Source organism: Carettochelys insculpta, chromosome 18 (genome assembly GCF_033958435.1).
Source record: "Carettochelys insculpta isolate YL-2023 chromosome 18, ASM3395843v1, whole genome shotgun sequence".
Lineage (NCBI taxonomy): Eukaryota > Metazoa > Chordata > Testudines > Carettochelyidae > Carettochelys > Carettochelys insculpta.
This window is the reverse complement of record NC_134154.1, coordinates 28354382-28376635: the sequence shown is the minus strand read 5'-3', so window position 1 is coordinate 28376635 and position 22254 is coordinate 28354382. Positions and strand designations below refer to the sequence as shown.

Genomic DNA, 22254 nt, shown 5'->3' with positions numbered 1-22254 from the left:
GGGGGTAGCAAAACAGGCAATTGCCCAGGGCCCCTTGGGGCCCCATGAAGCTAAGTTGCTCACACTTCAGCTGCAGCCCCCAGCCGTGAGGCTCGATGCCCCAGATTTCAGCCCCCATGCAGTGGGGCTTTGGCTTTCTGCCTTGGGCCCCAGCATGTCTCATGCCATCCCAGCTTGGCGGACCCCCTGAAACCTGCTTGCAACCACTGCTCTAGCCCATCCCCAGCCCGCATCAGTTGTGGGGCAAGGGGGTAAATCAGGAAGAATCGCTTTGACTTGAACGGAACTCTAGCCACCCATTTACCAATGAATTTCCATTGCGGGTGGGAGAGAATTTGGCCTTTATGGTTTTTGCCTCATTACTGAAGCACATTTCGTTTCCTAGTCACAGCAGTGTATTTTTTAATTTAAATCTCCTCTCCTACCTTTTTCTGAAACCCTGCAAGTTACCTGCTTTTTGCAGTTCTTGCTGAAAGGCCAACTTACTTTCTAGCAGGAGCAAAGTGTGCAGGAGTGTGACCTTGCCTTTTAATTGTTTTCAATTAGCGTTAAATTGTTAAAGCTCAGAAGGCAATAAACGAAATTTTGCTTTCAGGTCTGAGCCTCTAAATCGGTTGCGGACATTTTAATTTAGCAGAGGACCTTGGACAATACTTTGAATGATAGAACCAAATTGTATTAAGAGGAAAATGATTACTAAGCGAATAGGTATGCAGTTACTACATATACAGGTTGAACCGCCATCATCCGGTACTCTCGGGACCTGGCCAGTGCTGAACGAGAGAATTTGCTGGACCACGGGAGGTCAATATTGTCTCGCACATTACCAACACTTCCACTGCTTACTGGGCTCTTAGAAGGTAGGGGTAAATTGCAGATAAATAACAGCACAGAACATTGAGAGCCAGGATGGGTGGCTGGAAACAAAATTTATGGACCTCCAGGAAATTTGGCCACATCCACGATAAGTGGAAAACTAGAATCATGCCGGATTGCGGATGTTGTCGGACGAGAGAGTGCCGGATTGGAGATGTTCAACCTGCATCTCAGCTGCCTGGCTAACACCAAGGTACAGCCGCAGCATCTCCTCGGCTCGCCTCCTTACAAACTTCAGCTTCCCCATTTAGCAGTCTCCAACTCACTTCTAAGGTTTGCTCACCCCAACCACCCCAGTGTCCCACGCGCCCCTGTACTCTACTTAGGCCAAAGCCTAACATCGGCTTCTTTTTTTTTAACCTAACGCTTTTGACAGGCCGCAGGCCCCTCTCACCTTTGTTGTAAAGAGAGCCATCGAAGTAATAGCTCCCAGTGTAGAAACCCGTAGCTAGTTCGATGAGATGCCGCGCCCAAGTGTTGCCGGCCCCGGGAAAGCTCGCCAGAGCTACGAATTGTTTCGATCGAGCTGGTAAGAACCTTCTATCCATACAACGATTGTCTAGAAAGAAAATAAACGGAAGAGAGGTCACAGTGCCAAGCAGAAGAGCCCTGCGCTGAGGTAAGGGGGAGGTTGGAGGATCTCAGGGGAAGTGTGAGAAAGGCTTCTTCAGCGAACCTGTTTCACAATGGCCACCATGGGGCATAGGTGCTGCAACTAGGGGAGCTTGGCTGTCTCTGGTTCCACTTTGGCAGCAGGTCATGGGCCCCGCACTCTCTGGCAGCGCGAACAAGAAAGGACAGCAGTCGGAGAATCCGCTCTATATGCTGGTATTTGAAGAGGTGACGCCATTACCCAGTAACGATGGTTTTCAAGTCCCGGTAACTTTACGTTTTGCAGCTACTGTTTTGTCATTGGCAAGAAAGGCCACAGCTGTGATGGCTGGCAGGGTTCCAGCTGTGGAGTGAGAAGCTTTAGACCAGCCCTGACGTGCACAGGGGAGGGGAGGGAGAAAGGGGGACCGGAAGGCTTGTTCTCTGGCCACCGGGTGATGGGAAGCCCTGCAGAGATTGGAGAACCATCTCCAGGCTGATCCTCAGGGACCACCCTGTGGATGGGTTTCACTGCACGAATGTGAAAGGAAATGATCATTTCCCAAAGGATCCCCCACTGAGTTCAAAGCCAGGACAGCCAAGAGGAAGATCCACCCACAAAAGGCAGACAGGCAGGACATAACTGCTGGCTGGTGTAAGAATCTCCACAGCCAAGGCAGGCACCCCCCGACTCTCCCGTTTGTTTGGCAAAGATTCTTCTCCTGGTACCCTGCTGCATTGTAATAGAGCAACCTCTTCTGAAGGCAGATGGCCTGCCGCAAAGGACACCATGTGTGCTCAGAAGTGTCTGTTTGTCCTAGAATCGTAGAGCTGGACGGACCCTCGAGAAGTCAAGTCCAGTCTCCTGCACTCACAGCACGACCAATCACCATCTAGGTCGTCCCCGACGGATGCCTGTCTAACCTACTCTTTAATATCTCCAATGTTGGAGATTCCACAACCTCCCTAAGCAATTTATTCCTGTGCTTAACCATCCTGACAGGAAGTTTTTCCTAATTTCCAACCTAAACCTCCCTTGCTGCAGTTTAAGCCCATTGCTTCTCCCTTTTCCCTTTTAATGTTTCTCCCTTCTCCTTTTAAAAACCTTTCCGGTACTTGAAAGATGTTATCACGTCCTCTCTCAATCTTCTCTTTTCCAGATTAAACAAGCCCAGTTCTTTCAGTCTTCCGTCACAGGCCATGTTTTCTAGACCTTTAATCACTGTTGTTGCTCTTCTCTTGACCTTCTCCAATTTGTCCACATCTTTCCTGAAATGTGATGGCCAGAACTGGAAACCCTACCCTATCTGTGGCCTAGTTACTGCAGACTAGAGCAGAAGAACAATTTCTCGTGTCATGGCCTAGCAGCAGACCTGGGCCACAGTTCAAATTTGGTTCCAAAGACCTAATATGGGTTGTTCAAGATCAGGGACTTGGGTTTGGCCTACTCTAGAGGTGGAGGATCTGAGGTGAATTTTTGGGCACAGAGCTGGACGTCCATTTTAAAAGTGGTTTTGCTTCAAGCCTATCATTAAGACGTGTGTGTTGTAATCTGAGTACAGTGACACGGATGTGATACTGTGGGTGTGTAACACAATGTATGTATGCATGCTTGTGCATTTACCTTTATGGTTTTATGTGTGCGGCTGCTCAGCACTCGCTGACGTCTGGAACTATCGTTCCCCTTATGGCCGTTCTCCTACCACCTGGTGACTTGGCCCTTTCACTGAAAATCACATCAGCTTCCCAGGCTGTTTCCTTCTGGGATAGCATTCTGCCACTCGGAAGCAGGCTGGCTGGGTTCCAGGAGCAAACATCATTAGATCAGGAATAAACCCGCCCCACTTTTCATCCTTAGCCTCAGAATGGGCCCCATTTTACTGAGCCATTCCCCAGATATTTATCCTCAGTACCTCCTTGCTCACTGGGAGGCTGGGGTTCTTTAGGGCTGTCCCTGGGGAAAGGGTTAACAGCATATTCCCAGGGACTGAGTGTTGCCCCTGGGATTTCCAGACTGTTTGGAGGCACATGGACTCCTCCAGTTTTGTTCCATTTGGGTCCTTCCTCATCTTAGTTGAGCAAAATGCAAAACAATGGCTCGGTGGGTATACGACAGAGAATCCATGTCCGCGCTGTATGGCCTCTGGAGAAGGCAGAAGCCGTACACAATTAGATGGCTGCATTAGGGAAAAGCTTTGCTTAGTACAGAAACACAGAGAAGTGTCATCTGGGGAAAGACAACGGCTATTTCTTTCCTCCAGCTAAGACATTCTAACCAGATACAATGGCTCTAGCTCAAAGTTCTGCTGCTTCTGAGAAGCAGACGGCCAACTCAGACAAGAGACAGGACCGCAACGTGCTCAGGAACTGAACATTGTAGCTGGATGCAGGTGGCTGTGCCATCTTGGAATGGACCAGACATAAAACTGCTTTGCCTTGAGATCCCAGTGCAAGGCACAATGGGTTTGTTAGACCCTTGGTGTTACATGTTTTCAGAGGGTGACAATCTTGACCTCACAGAGAATTTGTAGTTCAGCCTTGGGGCATATTGGAGGTACAGGTTGGACCTCTCTAGTCTGGCATGCTCTCTTCTGGCAACATCTGTGACCCAGCATGATTTTAGTTAGCAGAACGGCCACTTAGCATGGGTGTGGCCACGTTTCCCACACTCCCATAAAGAATAGTGACAGAGAGATAGCCGTGTTGGACACATGGTTTGAACAGGGACATCAATTACCTGACCCATTATAAGGACTCTTTTACATACTTTGATGTATTCTCTCACTCGTAACTTCCCCCCTGCCCCTGCCATCCCTCTGCTCTTCTGATTTGTCAATCTTGATAGCATTTTTTCTGATTTGTCAATGTCGATAACAATTTTGCTGCATTGAGTCTGTTCTGGTAAGGCTACGATCTAAAGAACGGGGGCTGTCCCATGAAAGCTCATCACCTAATAAATTATTTTGGTAGGCTTTAAAGCGCTACGTTACTGCTTTTTTGTTTTGACAGGCCCATAAAATTTGTCTACAGCCACCAGTCCTGGCTGTCAGTGTTCTGTGATGTTGCTAGATTAATAGCTGTAATTTACTCCTAAAATGTCTTCTAAGAGCTCAGTAAGCAGTGGAAGTGCTGGTCGTGCTGCTAGGTAATATTGACCTCCTGCAGTCCAGCAAATTGTCTCATTCAGCTCCGGTTCGGTCCCAAGGACGCCAGACTGGAGAGGTTCAACCTGTAACATGTTCAAAGAGTCCCTTTCCAGGTTGCTTCTCTAAGAGGTGGTGGATGGCTCTTGTTCCTTTCCCAAGTCCTCCTCCACTAGCCAGAGTCTCCAAATAAAATAAAAGGAACGATATCCTGGCCAAACGTCTCCTCCAAGGACTAGACCACGGAAGGATGGCCCATAGAGCTGCAATATTTGTCTATAGAATGCTGCAGAAGGATAGAAGCCTGGCAGCTTTTAAGTGGAAATAACAGATTCTGTGACAAAGCTCCTCCTTGGCCTTGGTAGGTCCCACACTTTCAGGCGGACTGCTCACCTCAGAGGCTTATGGAAGCCCTTGGTTCAAACACTTCCTCTAGGGCTCCGGCTTGCGGTTTGTTGAGTCAATCTCATCGTTGGCCAGCATGGGGAAAAGAGAGGAGAGAACGGGGAGCAAATGACTTGCCTGCCTCCCAGGGAGCTCCGAAGTTTAATAGACAATTAATGTTTGCAGAGTGCACTAAGCTCCCTGAATAGCTCCACGCTGAATGTTATTAACTGGAGACTTGCTACCCTTTTCATTTCCTAGCAAAACCTAAAACTGCTTAAGAAGATCCCGATAGGAGCTTTTGTACAGAACAAAAGTAACCATGGTACTGCAAAAATATGCTGCATTACAGATGTCCTTGAAGCCTTTGCTTACTTGGAGCCCCAACGAAAATGATTAAAGAAGGATCTCCTTGAATGCATACCAGGAATTTCATTTTTATTTACTTAACTTTTTTTTGGAACAACCTTGATGCAGCTGACCTTGAATAGGGGCTGGGAGAAGTCATCTGGAATGAAAAGCCCTTGAGTTTAAGATTCCTTCCTCTCATTTCCTGGACTGGCTTTTCCTCTTCAACTTGATCTGTACAGATCTATCATCAGCCTTGCTGCTGTGAAATGCTGAGAGAGCTCGGAGTTCAAAGGCAAAATCTTTCACTCACTCACCCAAAGACAAGCTTTTTCATGTGGTCTTCTGCTGAGCAGTTTCATGGCTGTATTTACTTTGCATTGCAGCTGATTCGAATGGGCTTAGCTGGTAAAGTCACAATGGTCTACGGAGGATGTTTCTTTCTATTACAGCAGCCCCTCAAACACCTTTCTGTAACATTTTTCAAGCACTGATGTCTTCAGACGTGATACTTCAGGGCTGTCCTCCTTCATTAAGGCCACCTTTTCACAGGATAATAATGTTTTGTGTTCATGCAGGCATTTCAAAGTGCCTGACGAGCACAGAACAATTCATGAAACCTCATCACCCCCCCACCCCCCGTCGCAAGGAATGTTAGAGGCATTTGATGGATGGGGAAACAGAGGCACAAAGCCATTAAGTGGCATGCCCAGCCAGTCAACAGCAGGGCCAGGAGCTGCACCAGAACTGCTAAAAAACTCAGCAGCTGCTATTATCACCAGATGCGAAGTAGGAACAAGCAAAAAGCAGATAGTCCCCCAGCTCTGAACAAAGCTGAACCCTAAATTCTTTTCAGTTAGCGAGTGAGAGAATGGTAAAGCGTTGTCAAATGCTGGGCCTCCAGGCAGTCGGAGGGACTGATATGCCATAATCCCATTTGATGTAAACCATAACTGCTGAAACAAGACAATGCTGCAGAGGAAGGAAATGAGCAGCTTAGTGGGAACCCCGGGTGCTTCTTCAGCAAGAAGACTGGATTTGTTATGTTTTGCTACCAAGCCATCTCCCCAGCCCCCGCATGCTTCCCCCCGCAGGGCAGCATTGGACAGCAGGTGCATTGGGATGTCTGGAGGGCTTTGTGACGGAAGATCAGAGTCCCAGTATTAACCAGCGATTGGGTATTCTGGCCTGTAACTTATCGATGGTGACAAGGGAAAAAAAAGAAGCGTGCTGAAGGCAGATGGCAAACTGTTATTTCCTGTGTCTGATCTAAGCAGTAATTAAAGTTGCACGTTCAAAGGCAGATTTATTTCCTGGGAAGTTGAAATAAATGGTAACTTTTAATGAAAGCCGAATGGAGATTTGCAAACGTGTGTTGTTTTATCCAGGGGGACAGAATGCTCAGCACTCCACGTACTCTAAGGCAAGTTGGGACATGGGTGGGAAAGATGAAGTCTGCAGCAGAGACGCGAGCATCTGATTAATTAGTGTGTCCTTACTCCCGGCCCTTATGCCAATACCCAGATAAGAAGGGAAGATAAAACGAACCAGGAAATACAGCTGGGGCAGAGGAACCGGCTCTCAGTGTAATGTCTGGAGCAACTTCACTCTGTGCCCCAGATCAGGACTATTGCCAAATGGAAATAGAGTTTGCTTCCACAGAATTCCCCCAAGAGCCCATTAGAGGTGAGTGGTGGGCGAGTTGGGAGGAGGGCATTAGTCTAGTTCTATAGAGCCCGCTTACTGGACTTATTTGACTTAAACTTTTGTACGCCAGGTGGAGCACAGGTCATCTACGAGTCTCCTCCACTTCGCTCTGTCTTGGTACACAACTTCTAGCTGACCCCAGGAGTACCCCAGTTGCTGTCCCTCAGTCTCAGTTTATCTTCTCCTTGTTGTCCGAGGTCGTCTTTTTTTGCATTTTCCTTGCCGGTTCCATGCGAGACCTTAAAGGCCTCTGCTGGATGATGGTTATCTGAGAGTGTGGCCTCATCATTCCCACTTTCTTCTCTTGAGTTGAACGTCAAGTGGCTCTTGTCCCGCTTTGTTCCAAAGTTCCCCATTTGACCAAGTCTTGCCATTTGAGGCAAAGGATGTACCTCAGGCATCTGTTTATGAATGTCTGTAGCTTGTGATTTGGGGGCTTCAGCTTACTGGGCTGAATGTAAATGCACAAAGTCCTGGGATATCAGTAAGACCAACATCAGGCAACCTTCCCATCCTGAAGGAATCAGCAGCCTGAGATGCTGGGGAACCATTGTCCCAGAGCAGTGCTTCCCAAGAGTTTGGGGCACCTGTGTCTGCTATCAGCTCCAGTTTAATGATGCTTGTTGTCCTTTGCAGGAGAGTCAGATGCCACAAGCCCCCACTCATGCTTTATAAAAAAATGGCTTATGAATATACATAACTTGCAGATGCTTTAGGCAAAGGCATCATGTAACAGCATTTTAAAAATTAAAATCTACTGAATGTGTAGATTCTATTTTGGTGCATGTGTCAGTGTATGCAAAGTTAGAAATAGAAAGTGTAAATCTCTTTATCACTCTAAATGCACTAATGAGGGCCGTACATGCTACTCAGGAAACATAATAGCTCAGTACTCAAACCAACAATCTGTGACTGGCTTTGTTTTTCCTGTAAGCTCAAACAGTGGTTGGTCCTAGAAGGACATATGACCATGTCACCTGATGCTGGAATCCATTTTGAACCTGTTTCTTTTTTTTTTTTCCCCCTCCCATTGGGTTTGAGGAAGATAAAACAAAGGACTCCTGCCTTGAGGAAATTCTGTTTAAGGGATGTGTAGCAATCAACAGTTGTCTTCAGCTGGCCCTTGAAACTGCCTTCCCACCCAGAGAGGATATGGAAGTGGCTGTTAGATCCAAGCCAGAGAAAGACCAACTCTAGCCTGTGACGAACTGCATCTGAGATAAGGAGTAGGGCGAGAATTGTGATCTGTAATGATCTCTCTTAGGCTACGGTTACACTAGCAAGTTTTGTAGACGAAACTGAGGTTTTCGACAAAACTGGCAGAGCATCTACACACAAAATGCATTTTGTCAACAGAAACCATCAGCAAAGAAGCTGTGTAGATACTCTGGGGGCCCTTTGGTCGACAAGACGGCTCAAGAGATCAATCAGCTTTTACGTGTCGACGCAATATGCGGACAGACGTTTTGTCGGAACTTCTCTTCCGAAAGTGACTTCTGCTGGCAGATCGCTGTAGTGTAATCATAGCCTTAGTGTATAAGGATGAGCTCGCATTTTTATTTTGGCTTGGAAACTTACTTTGACCTCTGACTTGCACCCTTTAAATCCTACATTTTATACTTAATAAAAGCGCTTTTGTTTGTTATTAAATCCAGCGTAAATAACTGTTACCTGCGGGAGAGCCACCCCTGTGCATCTCTCCCTTTCATTCAGGAAGGAGGCAAACGTATGAGCGTTCACTGTGTAAAACGCTTATATAGAGTAAGGTGGATTTATTTGCGTTACCCCAACTCTGTGCTTGACTGGGGCAGCCCAGAGCTTCCGGCCCAGCACATCAGCACATAACTGGTCACACCAAAGTCCTATAATCAAAGCATCATTCCTCTTGCTGCCTTGGAAAGGAAACAAACATGCTTGCTGTGTGCCAGACATGGGCCCTTCATAACAAAGGCTGCTGTGAACTTGCATTGTGCTGCATTTCCAACCAGCCTGCCTCAGTCCAGGGAGCACTGATGGACAGGGGGTGGGCAGTGGAGGCCTCTGAGAATCAGCATTTGACAGGGTGTGGGGGGAGCCTGGAATCCTGCTCAAAAACTACTGAGCCAACATCTTTGTGAATCAGACCAGGCATGGCTCTGTTTCCATTGGAGGTGGCGTGTGGCAGGGTACGGGTAGCGTGTCCCTGGTCAGCTGCTAGGCAGCTTGAACGGGCAAATACCAAGCGAGCAGCTGACCCCAGCGTGCACCAGAGCGCCAGGCCCCCTGCAGAGAGGAAGACATGAGGTGGCAATAACTCTCCCGCATTAACCGAACTCCAGCTGAGCAGCTGAGTTCCCCAAGTCGTTGCTCTTGCAGAAGGAGAGGAGGTAGGGCCCTCCCACGCTCCTGCCCCCGCCCTGCCGGCAGCCACACCGCCGGAGCCCACGAGGCACACGGCCCGCATGGCCGTCCATACCTTGCACTTGCGTCTGGTACACGAGGAAGTACTCGGCGGTCCCGCAGCTCTCGAACTCCTCGCCGCCGCATTTCTGGGCACACAGCTGCTCGTCCTCGCGCTCGTGCAGAGGAAAGAGCCGGGTGGGGAAGCCGCAGTGGCAGGAGGCCCCGGCCAGGGCTGCCAGCGGGAATTCCTGGAGGGAACGAGGGACAGAGCCGCACAGCCTAAGCACCTGCTGCAGGCCAGGAGACGGGGCTGTGGACCCCCTTGCTGCCTGCCTGCCACTCACACCCACCTGCTTCCTACTGGGACCTGCTCAGCCCCAGCCACAGGGCCCATTCCTGTTTCCATCAGAGGTCATGAGAATGGCCAGACTGGGTCAGACGAGAGGTCCATCCAGCCCAGTTTCCTGTCTACCCACAGTGGCCGAGGCCGGGTGCCCCAGAGGGAGTGAAGCGAACAGGGAATCATCAAGCGATCCCTCCCCTGTCTCGCATGCCCAGCTTCCAACAGAGACTGGAGACCCCATCACTGCCCAGGCTGACTAATAACCACTGATGGACCCATCCCCCTTCTACTTATCTACAGGTTGAACTTCTCTCATCTGACACACTCAGGCCCTGACCGGTGCTGAATGAGACAGTATGTCAACATGACGTAGTGACATTACCAACACTTCCACTGCTTACTGGACTCTTAGAAACATTTAGGTGTAAATTGCAATTAAATACAGTAAACTCTTTCCTATCCGGCAGCCCCGGGACCGGGAGGTTGCCAGATATTCAAATATTGTGGGTAATAGAGAGGGATACCTAGCAATGCATAACACGAAAGAAAAACACGATTAGATATGATTTCCATAACTAAAATGTGCTTATGGCTAAAATGCGGATTGTTTGAGAGCTCCGGATGGTAGCAGGCTGGGCATGAAAGACAAGGTGTCAGGGAGGTAGGCGAGTTAGCGTGTATCTTCAAAACAAGAAGTCCTGTGGCACTCTATAGACGAACAGATATTTTGGAGCATAAGCTTTCGTGGGCCAAGACCTGCTGTAGCAGGTCTTGGCCCACGAAAGCTTATGCTCCAAAATATCTGTCCGTCTATAAGGTGCCACAGGACTTCTTGTTGGATATGAAAGAGTTTACTGGAGCAGCACAGAACGCGCAGAACCAGGACTGAGTGGCTGTAAAGAAACTTCACTGGACCGCAGGAAAGTTAATTCGGTCCAGGGCCCACAGCGCGTTGTAACTGAAACGTCCTCCGTAGGCCCGATTCCTTTGTCAGCTGTACCACTGCAGTACCTCCCGCTGGAGTCCAGCTGTGAAAGGGGCGAGGCGTATTGCATAGCAATGGCCACTCGCCTTCGACAAAACCCAGCTCCTGCTCCCCTAACCCCGGCTTTCTAGTGTCTCCACAGCCTCCTTGCCCAGCTGTGGCCCTGCCTTTCCCAACCCCGGGCTGGAGATTTCCGCACCGTGTGCTCTCTCTGGAGCTGTGCTGCTCCTCTTAGAATCACGGCTGGCGGCTTCTCCCGTAATTTGTGAGTTTGTCACTCAGCGTAAGGTTCCCAAAAGCCCCCAGACTGCATCTTCTGCGACCTCATTTGGGTTTTAAAGCACAGAGTTATGAGGGAACATTCAGAGACTGACAGGCAATTTAACACCCTGGGCTGTGGCGACGCTGGGTTAATCAAGGGGCTCGGTGCTCAGAGTTTTATTTACACCTCCGAGAGCCAAGCTCCCAGGGGAGCAAGAACAAAGCGAGGCTGAGGTGTGGAGCCGCTCCTCAGATTTAACTGACGGGCAGGGAACCTGATGGCTTTTTGTGGGGCTAGCAGGGTTGTCGAGTGGCTGAGGGAGCTTGTTCAGTGGGACATAGCTGGAGACACAACCGGGCAAAGCTGCTGAGCCTAGATATATGGAGCTATACTGTTTTCAGATCCCTTTCTGAGCCTTCTGTTTGCCAGGCATCTGTACCACATCCACCTACGGTCTTGAAACGTGACAGCCGGAGACTTCCAATGATGGCAGATGTAGGATGGGAGGCTCACGGCCATTTAAGATTAAACCTGGGAATCTTTACAGCTCACACTGAGTCCAATGACAGACTGTCATTGCCAGACAACGGAGGGTCATGAGTTCATAACATTTTAGAAGTTATTCCCCCTTCACAGCTCACTCTTTTGGAGGGGGGGCGGCCGTGTGGCTTTATGTGATGCTTGTAAGCTGTAGGGATTCTTTCATCCTAAGAATGACAAATCTTCATGCTTCAGGACATAAATTGTGGCCAGAGCTGCAGACAAGAAGGAAACTACCTTCCCCCACCCCTACAATACAGAATCTACAGTTTCCTCTTATGCGTTATACGTATTCCAGTGTTGGGGGGGGTGGGTCACATGCCTGGACACCAATTTCCTGTGAGAGGTGAAACATTAATCTGCTATTTCTGGTCCTACAGCCACCAGCAAGTTTGTTTGCTTGTTTAATTTCTTGCATTTTTTTCAATTAGCATTCAAACTGAATAGATTAAACACTGGTAAAACTCTCAGGACACATGTTAACATGAGCGCGCTCTAGGAGAATAAAGGAAAAGTCCCGGTGGAGTCATCTATCTGGATTAAAGCATTGAGATAGGTAGTTAACCTTGTAACTGGCTGGCACAACACTGCTACTTTCCCACTCAGATGTTCATGGCTCAGCAGTCTGGATCCTAGAGACCCCATCCCAGGGGCCAAATCTCAGCTGGTGTAAATGGGTGCAGCCCCATTGACACCTAGGGAGGGCCACTGAAATAGAAGTTGGTGCTCACCCACAGAAGTAGAGATGGGACTTATCCCACACGTGCAAGTCCAACCACTCTGCCCATGCAGGAGGCAGGAACCGCAATTCCAACGTCAGAACTGTGTCGGCACAGCTTGGGAAAAGGCCTGGATGTGTGGCAGGGAGCGGCTGCAGCCCTTGAACGTGTTTTCAGGACACTGGGAGAAAGCTTTTCTCCAGCCCCTCCCCTTTTTCCCTTCTTCCTCAACTGCTGCATGTCCTGAGAGACGGGGTAGTGGCGGGGGACAGCCAGGAGGTTTCCTTTGTGCAGAGCTGAGGTGCAGCACCAGGCTGAAAGTCAACAGCAGAGGTGTACTCCGTACTCAGCTCACCTTGTGCAGCATCTGGGTGAGCTCCCTCCCTCCCTCTGCCACTTGACAGAATCAACTGGTTGGAACAAAATCAGACTCAGCAAGGGTGAAATGGGGCCCCAGTCTCAATTTGACCAAAGCCATGTGCCTAATGCCTCATGGGTCACGGCTGGCTCATGGGCACCTCGCAGCCCTTGGGTAATGCATGTCCAAAAGGTTCCTTGCCAAGAGAATGGAGGATCCAGGATCACCAACCCCAGCCTCACACCCACCCCATGGAGAGCTGTGTCCCACATGACTCTTCAGTGAGTTCGTGAAGCTCTGGGACTATTCATAACCAATCCCCCCTCCAAGATGAGGTTGAGTTGCTTCTTGTTCTCTGGAAGATACTATGTCCCATCCTCCGCTCTTGGGGCCTGTCTCCCCAGGCCCCGCTTTTTTCTTCTTTGTCCCTTCTTTTCTTCCTTCTAGATCTTCCTTCCCTTGGCCATGCATCTCCCCCTCCATCTTCCCACAAGCTCTTCCCCACTTCTCAGGCCCATCGCTATCCCACCCCAGCCTCCCCCAGGATCATTACTGTCTCTGCTCTCTTCCCCTTGGGGGCCTCAGTCGAGGCGTTGCCACTTTTCCAAGGGACTGGGCTGGGAAGATACACTTTTCTTCTACTGTGAGGAGAAACTTGTCCAGAAACCTCCAGAACCTGGGTTGGAGCTGACCCTGACTCAGACCCGGCACTGGTACATGTTAGCCATACTGTATTCACTTGAGTGGATGGGAAGCAGTCAGAAGCAGTGGAGTCAAATCCAGGCCAACAACATATATATCTTCCTTAAAGTCTATATATAGGATTTGTAGAGGTAAAGCTTCTGCCCAGGGATAAACTCTGCCAGGATATGGATTAAAGTGAAAGGAGGAAGCTAGTGATTCTCCAGCACTGCTTCCTACTGCTGTTAAGAACCTGCTTTTCATACAGCCAAGCTACAAACTGTAAATTTCACCTCTTGTAGTTTGCACACCAGCAATTATTACATTTCATTGGATTAGAAAATATTGAGTCTGGTTTTTAACGGGACCCTTCGGAAGCAAATGCAGAGCATGGGAAGGCCTCTTAGCTTGATTCTCCCCACCGCCTTGCACCTTGTTACTCTAGTCATCCCCTTGGTTCCAGAAGGGATTTACACTACTGCAAACTGGAGATGTGTGTCAGATCCTTGGCTCTGAGCCGCCTTCGTTTGGTGGGACGCCCATCCTCCTCCTACTTACCTTTTCAGTGCAGAAGTCCACACACTTGTCTACAGACATGTTCAGCATCACCTCACTCACAGGCAAAGCCACAGAGATGTTGTCTGGCCGGTGGAAGCATCCCCGGAATATTGCACTGCCGTCTGGAGTGGAGAGAGAACTGGTCAGGAAAGGTCCACGTGACGCGAGAAGTTTGGTACAGGGGCAATAATGACAGTAGCGCTAATGAGACAGGTCAAAAGCAGGGCTCCCTCTAATTTTTTCTATCCCTGGGTGTTATGAATTCTGTTGTGTGCACCCAGGCATGTGAGGCTGTGCACCGTCCCTAGAAACACACGCTGCCGGCTGTGGGCACTCTGCTAATCAGCGGGGTGGGACCTGACTCTGCTGGGCAGCCACCCAAGGGCTCAGCTGATTGGGAATAAGGCTCAAGACTCTCTGAGAGCCCTTCACGGTCTCCTCCACCTGCTGCCACTGGAGTGCGTGGCCTAGAGAGGTGGTGGAATCTCCATCCCTGGAGGTTTTGAAGCCCCAGCTTGACAAGGTCCTGGCTGGGATGACTTAGCTGGGGTTGATCCTGCCTGAAGCAGGAGGCTGGACTCGATGACCTCCTGAGGTCCCTTCCAGCCCCAGGATTCTATGATCTCGCCTGGAAACAGGGGCAAGCCACACAAACCCCATCCTTCCCTCTGCCTGCGAACATTATCCTCAGTGGCAAGTAATCTGACCCGCCTCCCAACTGAGCAAGCCCTTCTGACTGATGCAAAGAGCCTCAGCTTCAAATCTTTCTCCGCGCAAAGGCACGAGATGAGTCCTACACCCTTGCCTTGCATGTCCATCGCGTGCAGTGCTCTAACCCCTGGGCTTAGTTCCATGGAGAGTGGACCAGTAGGGTCATGTCTGTAATGACCTCTGTATCGCTGATAGACTGATGAATAGTCACAGGCTGCAACTGGCTGGTTCCTCAGGATCTGAACCAATGCTGGAAGGGTCCAATCCCTCAGGCAATCTCGGCCTTCTGTGACAGAGGATTTAGCAAAGGCCTTTCCCCTTCTTCTTAGGAGACTCAGGGGTGACTTTCTCAACCATTTTCAGTTAAACAAGCTGCTGGCACAGTGACAAGCCAACCCTGAATGAATGCCATTCACTGTACTCTGAGGCCGTGCCTAGAAACTTACCAGGAGAAATATTTGCTGCTACCCAGAATAGAAGTGCACCAGTTGAAACGCATACAGCCCGTGGTTGTTCTGAGAGGTTAGCCAGAAAACAAACAGCAGCACCGGCCCAACGAGGATCTGCTCCCGAAGACTTTCTTTGCTGTTTAATTCCTTATCCTCGGTATGTCGGTGCAGCTTGTTCATTTTCTCTTGCTGTACAAGGGAAGCATTGGGAAGCCTGATAAAGGAGCTTCCAGGCACGAGTTTCGCTCTGTGCTTTTTTTCCAGACAGCCTAGGAAGGGCGCTGCTTTGGCTGCCGGTTGCAATACCATTCTGGAGGAGGAGGAGGCTGTATCTCCCAAGGCTCCAAGCTGTTGTGAGCCTGGATTATGGGTTGAGCCCACAGAGTGGCATACAGACTCACACTGGCCTGACACTTTGTGTCGGGCTTCTGTGATTTCACCGAGGCAGGGTCAATCTTGGACGGCCTGTGGCCTGTTCTGCTTGAGGCCAGAGGCAGCTCATGTCACTCAATAGTGGGCGTGAGGGGGCTGAGTGAGGGCAGCAGGCTTCAGCAGTGGGACTGAGCACGCTCAAGCAACAAATCATGGGTAGAGGTAGGGAGGCTTGCCTTTCCCCCATACACCCACGTCGCCTCCACTCTGGGACTTGCTCCCGCCACAGGTCTGCAGTGTATTTGGTTGGCATTCCTTCTGACGAGCTGCGCTTCTTGTTCTCCATCATTTGCAGGCCACTTTTAACCCGCTCTGGTTCTTTGGGGGCTTTTTAAGATCCCTATCAGGAAAATGATGGTGTGGTGTTGCTGGGTTTTGAAAGTGACATCACAGGTGCTTGTCCAGAGGCAAGAAAGCTTTTACCCCAGAAATTGGCTTCAGAGTGATGAGGAGGAATAATCACAGGCTGTAAGTGGCTGGTTCCTTAGGATCTGAACCTGTGCTAGAAGGGTCCGATCCCTCAGGCAATCTCAGCTTTCTAGGACACAGCTGGAGGGATAGCTCAGTAGTTTGAGCCTTGGCGTGTTAAACCCAGGGTCATGAATTTGATCCTAAAGGGGTCCATTTTGGGACTGAGGCAAATAGATGTCAGAGATGGTGCTCAGTCCTGCTAAGAGGGCAGGGGACTGAACCAGCTCCCATTGCAATTCTAGGAGATGTATGCCTACAATTATCTATAATATTAAAAGAAGGAGGGCAAGGGGGAGCTGCTTGCCACAGCAATATTCATGCTTACACAGACCTCTGAAAAGAAACAGAGAGGAAGCCGTGCTAGTCTCTACACTATCAAAACAAAAAGCAGTCAAGTAGCACTTTAAAGACTAGCAAAATGGTTTATTAGGTGGGCTTTCGTGGGACAGACCCACTTCTTCAGACAGTCCATTCTGGTCTGGCTATGGTCTGAAGAAGTGGGTCTGTCCCACGAAAGCTCACCTAATAAATTATTTTGCTAGTTTTTAAAGTGCTACTTGACTGCTTTTTGTTTGGACACCTCTGAAAGTACTGCTGCATTGGATTGTGGGCATAGGGCTGGATTCAATATGGAATAGAGCCCAGCATCTTCTGGGAAAATCTGCATTGGGCAGCTAATGGTTGCTATGGACCCCCATCTCCCACTTTTAACTTTCTGGGTAGATCTGCTGCATCATGACAGTCTAACCCAACAAGAGAATCCACTTTACTCATCTATGAAAAACAGCAGAGCCTTTTAACCCAGGTTTAAGAAGCAAAGCACATTTTGTAGTGCCCTGTATGAAAGGTCAGGCAGTTCTGCTACTAAGGAAGGGACCATCTGCCTGTGTGTTCTGTTTATTTTGATGTGCTTTTAGAAGAAACATCTGCAGTGGTCACCCCTGAAAAGTCAACATTAGCCCACAGTGTGGACTTATACTCTGGTGTCTCATATATTGTGTGTGACAAATTTCCACATATAAAAACCAACCACCTAGCTTCAAAGTAGAGCTGGGCAAAATTTTTTTGAGCAAACCTTTCTTGAATGAGAAACGCAGACTTGGTGCCATTAAACATTTTGTGAGTTCACGTCAATTTCGCTGAATTGTTTCAGTCAGACAAAACCCTTCCAAAATAAATTCTGGAAAAACCATAACATTTTATTTCAACATTTTCCAAGTAGAACATTCTGATTTTTCAATCTGAAGGGGCATTTTGTTTATTTTAATGAACTCTAAAACATCTTCTAATGTTGAGGCGAAGCATTTCGTTCAACTCTAAATGACCTTTCCCCAGCTTTTTCATTTTCCAAAAGAAAAAAAATGCAATTTTGGTTTGACCTGAAGTGATTTTTTTTCTACTTTTGGAGTTGCCAGTGAACCAAAAAATCAGAAGTGGTGGGCCTTAGCCGTGCCAGGGTTGTGGCAGAATGCCTGGGCTTGGAGTGGTTTCCATCATATACAGCATTTAGAGTTTGGTTCAATAGCTGTCAGCACTCCACTGTACAAATTCTTTCAGCGCCCTGGGAAAAAATCCATTACTCAGGCAATTTTACTTCCAGTTAAAATGGTACCTAGTTTAGATGGAAAAGCTCAGTGAGTGAACAAAAGCAAGCAAGAGAAACGGAGCGAGCATACTGTGTGTCTCTCACAGTAACAAGCTGCAGCAACTCTGGAACAAAATGGCTGACTTTTTGGAACGTAAAGAAGCAGTACATGGAAAATGAAATCAACCCGGGTGCATGGCTGCATACACCACATGGCAGGAAGGCAACTGTTGATTACAATTGACTTTTTAAAGGACTGAGGCTGCTTCCACAATGGCTTTGCAGCAAAGGCCGTGTGTCTACACGTGCACGCTACTTTGAAGTAGCGGCGCCAACTTCAAAATAGCGCCCATCACGGCTACACGTGTTGGGCGCTATTTCGAAGTTGAAATCGACGTTAGGTGGCGAGACGTCGAAGTCGCTAACCCCATGAGGGGATGGGAATAGCGCCCTACTTCGAAGTTGAACGTCGAAGTAGGGCACGTGTAGATGATCTGCATCCTGCACCATCGAAATAGCGGGGTCCGCCATGGCAGCCATCAGCTGAGGGGTTGAGAGACGCTCTCTCTCCAGCCCCTGCGGGGCTCTATGGTCATCGTGTGCAGCAGCCCTTAGTCCAGGGCTTCTGGATGCTGCTGCCGCAGCTGGGGATCCATGCTGCACGCACAGGGTCTGCAACCAGTTGTCGGCTCTGTGGATCTTATGTTGTTTAGTGCAACTGTGTCTGGGAGGGGCCCTCTAAGGGAGTGGCTTGCTGTTGAGTCTGCCCTGTGACCCTGTCTACAGCTGTTCCTGGCACCCTTATTTCGATGTGTGCTACTTTGGCGTGTAGACGTTTCCTCGCAGCGCCTATTTCGATGTGGTGCTGCCCAACGTCGAAGTTGAACGTCGACGTTGCCAGCCCTGGAGGACGTGTAGACGTTATTCATCGAAATAGATGTCGCTACATCGAAATAAGCTATTTCAATGTAGCGTGCACATGTAGACGTAGCCAAAGAGTGTTAGCTTCCCAGAGTATGCGGGCAGCAGCAGAGAGCCACTTGGAGAACACCTCTCCTTTCTGGTCTTCTCAGAGAAATGCCAGTGCCGGGATCAATTTGCGTGTGTTCGTTTGTATTTTTCTCATTTGATTTCTGCTGGCTTTCCTGGGGGACCACCTGGTAAAACCCCGAGCCATTCCTGCAGGAGATTTCCCACACATCCAAGAATCCTTATAAACGATCCTTCACCTGACTGGATAGATTCTCTCTCTCTCTTTGACATTTCAGTACCTGCTAATGAGCCCCACAACTCTAGGGACCTTATGGATGAAGGCAGGCTGAATACAATGAATACCAAATTGCAGGCAAGATTCACAAAAGCCTTAAAAGTCAGAAAGAGATCAAAAACCTATTTCCGACTCATTAAAGGAACATTCTGCATGGAGAGGTGTCTCTGCCTCTCCCTGGCTCTCTTCTTTTCCTCTTTGGCTGTGTTACAGTTAATCTGCCTGTTTAAACAACTTAATAAGGTTACACTCCCTCCATTCACAACCCCGGCTCCATTTACGCAAAGTGGGTTGTTATTATCTCAGAGGGAGGTTATGGGTTTTCCAGGCAGCAGAAGGGATCTGCCGACGTCCCCTTGCACTGAGAACATGCACTGGCAAATTGACGGGGAGATCTCCCACAAGGAACTGTCAGTATCTTGGACAAAGTCTGGTGGTCCGAGCAGAACTTGGACTCCCACTTCCAGCCTCTGCCACTGATTTGCAGGGCAACTTGGGTCAGATAACTGGGTTATTTAGGACCCTATTCAGGTATAAAATTGGTCCCCATTCTACTGGGGCAGCGGCCATGGCCAGCACCCTTTACATTGCGGCCATAGTGCCACATGGCACACTTTGGGCAGCTCTGAGACTGGGGAGGCGCAATGCACTCTGGGAAGCGTGGAAAACTGGTTGATACTGGCTCCGCCCCGTCTGCCTGGGGCCCCGCCCCTTGTGAGGCCAGATTGCTGGGCTGCCCCACACCTTGCTTACTGCCCCACGCAGGTTCTCAGCTCCCTTGGCTACATCCAGACAGGAAGACAGAAGATGATGGCAGTCCTGTAAAGGCTTATTAGCACATCCCTCCAGAAGCTCACGGGCCAAACTCATTAGTCAAGCGACTGAAGCATGGCCACTTGATAAACACTTCCCTTCTGAGCACGGGCGGCCTTATCCGGGGGAGCCTGTTGAACATTCTCTCAGAGACAGCTTCGTGTCCACTGTCCAGGCAGGGCCGGGAAATGAAGAGCCTCGTCCTTCCTGTTCTTCTACAGGGCCCGTTGAGATCCCAGTGTGCTCGGCTCTAGACAAACCCATTGTGAGACAGAGAGGGTCTTTCTCCCAGAGGACTTACAGGGCAAACAGACAGGACAGATTAAGGAAGATCCATTGTCCCCTCATTACAAGAGAAGCACTAGAACATACAAGGATGAAGCGATGTGGCTAAGGTCACACAGAGATTCTGTGGCAGAGCCATGGACACAACCTAAATCTTCAAAAACAACAAGAAGTCCTGTGGCACCTTGTAGACTTAACAGATATTTTGGAGCATGAGCTTTTGTGGGCAAAGACCCGCCTTGTCAGATGCATATGTGGGGGTTCCAGAGGAGGGTCTAAATATTTCGGCTCATGAAAAAGTGGGAATCCCAGGCTCCGTTTCATCAGCCTATATATTTAGACCCTCCTCTGGAACCTCCATTTACGCATCTGGCAAAGCGGGTCTTTGCCCACGAAAGCTTATTCTCCAAAATATCTGTTAGTCTGTAAGGTACCACAGGACTTCTTGTTGTTTTTGAAGATACAGACTGACTCGGCTACCACTCTGAAACCTAAATCTTCTGAGTCCAGGGTTGTCTCTTAAGCACAAAACCATCCTTTCTCTCTCCAGCATCCTCAAAGCACTTTTTAGCCCTGTGAACGAGGCAAACGAATGCCATTCTATCTGTTATCTGGATGTTTACAAACCGGAATTGTCAGCTAACCGGAAAATTTCGTGAATGGCAGTGTACCTTTTTTTTCTTTATGAAATGGAAAGAAGATACAACAATTAAACAGAACACATTTCCAGTTGCAGTGTTTAGTGTATGAAGGTTAGCGTATGGCATGATATACAGAGCCTTTATCTAGCACCAAGACTGTTGTGTATAGTTCATATAAAGGTCAGAGTAGGGAGATCAAAGGAATCTTTGCACATCTGGGATTGGTCATTGATGCTGTGCCTGAAAGCAGAATAAAATTATGTGCATTTAGTGTTAAGCATCCCATGTGTTCAGTTTCCCATGTTGCAAAAGCATCTCAGAGCCATTGTTGTTACATTTGCAACAACCATTTAATTTGTGTGATTTGGGTTGTGATTTACCTTGTCCGTCCTGCAGTTATGGCATCCACTAGTACACAAACACATAAAGGACTAAAGTGGAAGTGAACTGGGTGACACATCAGAGCACAGGGTGACTTCAGAAGCTGAGGAGCAGCAGGAGCAGAGCGCAGCAGAAGTTTACGTGTACGTGTTCATCGTGGATATGAGTCTATCTAATGCCTTAAATGAAGTGTTGAATTCTCGTGTAATGCGTGTATAGTGATTGTTGTCTTTACGCGGTGAGTGAAAATTTAATGTTCTTTGGTTTGTTCAAATTGCCAGCTCCATGTAATGTGTGAAAATTTCTGCCCCATGCCTCTCTGTTAGCCAGAAAATTTGATTCACTGGAATCCCACATTCCCCGACTTTTCCGAGTAACATATAGGCTACGTCTACACATGAAGCCTACTTCGAAGTAGCCTATTTCGATGTGGAGACATTGAAATAGGCTATTTCGATGAATAACGTCTACACGTCCTCCAGGGCTGGCAACGTCGATGTTCAACATCGACGTTGCGCAGCACCACATCGAAATAGGCGCAGCGAGGGAACGTCTACAAGCCAAAGTAGCACACATCGAAATAGGGGTGCCAGGCACAGCTGCAGACAGGGTCACAGGGCGGACTCAACAGCAAGCCGCTCCCTTAAAGGGCCCCTCCCAGACACACTTGCACTAAACAGCACAAGATCCACAGAGCCGACAACGAGTTGCAGACCCTGTGCATGCAGCATGAATCCCCCGCTGCAGCAGCAGCAGCCAGAAGCCCTGGGCTAAGGGCTGCTGCGCATGGTGACCATAGAGCCCCGCACGGGCTGGAGAGAGAGCGTCTCTCAACCCCCCAGCTGATGGCCGCCATGGAGGACCCCACAATTTCGATGTTGCGGGACGCGCAACGACTACACGGTCCCTACTTCGACGTTGAACGTCGAAGTAGGGCGCTATTCCCATCCCCTCATGGGGTCAGCGGCTTCGACGTCTCGCCACCTAACATCGATGTTAACATCGAAATAGTGCCCAACACGTGTAGCCGTGACGGGTGCTATTTCGAAGTTAGTGCTGCTACTTCGAAGTAGCGTGCACGTGTAGACACAGCTATAGTGTGCTGTTCAATTAGCCCCCATGTAAGGTGGGGACCTCAAGGCAGAGGAAAGTATCAGGGTCCCATTTTCACAGAAGGATTTGTTGTATCATGGTGTTTCCTTCACCGTTCCCCAGCAGCACACAGACTGGGATCAATTCTACGCAACCTCTTCCAGCGGCTTCTCTTCCCTTCCCTTCCCTTCCCTTCCCCCACCAACACCTCCCACCCTGTGCACCCAGAAAGCATTTGCTGCGTCCCATT

At 49.0% G+C, this 22254-nt stretch overlaps 1 protein-coding gene across 4 annotated transcripts in view; it reads right to left on the bottom strand.

Annotated features, from left to right (window-relative positions):
- Nucleotides 1-22254, bottom strand: part of WSCD2 (WSC domain containing 2) — a 144223-nt gene that overhangs the window by 25583 nt on the left and 96386 nt on the right. For all 4 annotated transcript variants that reach the window (XR_012648027.1, XM_075012853.1, XM_075012854.1 and 1 more), the window contains 3 exons: nt 13878-13999; nt 9505-9679; nt 1271-1435 (listed from right to left, as the gene is read on the bottom strand). Coding sequence is in view for 3 of the 4 variants with exons in the window: in XM_075012853.1 (XP_074868954.1) it covers nt 1271-1435; nt 9505-9679; nt 13878-13999 (462 nt within the window). In the remaining variant the exon portion in view is untranslated. The remainder of the gene's footprint in view (nt 1-1270; nt 1436-9504; nt 9680-13877; nt 14000-22254) is intronic.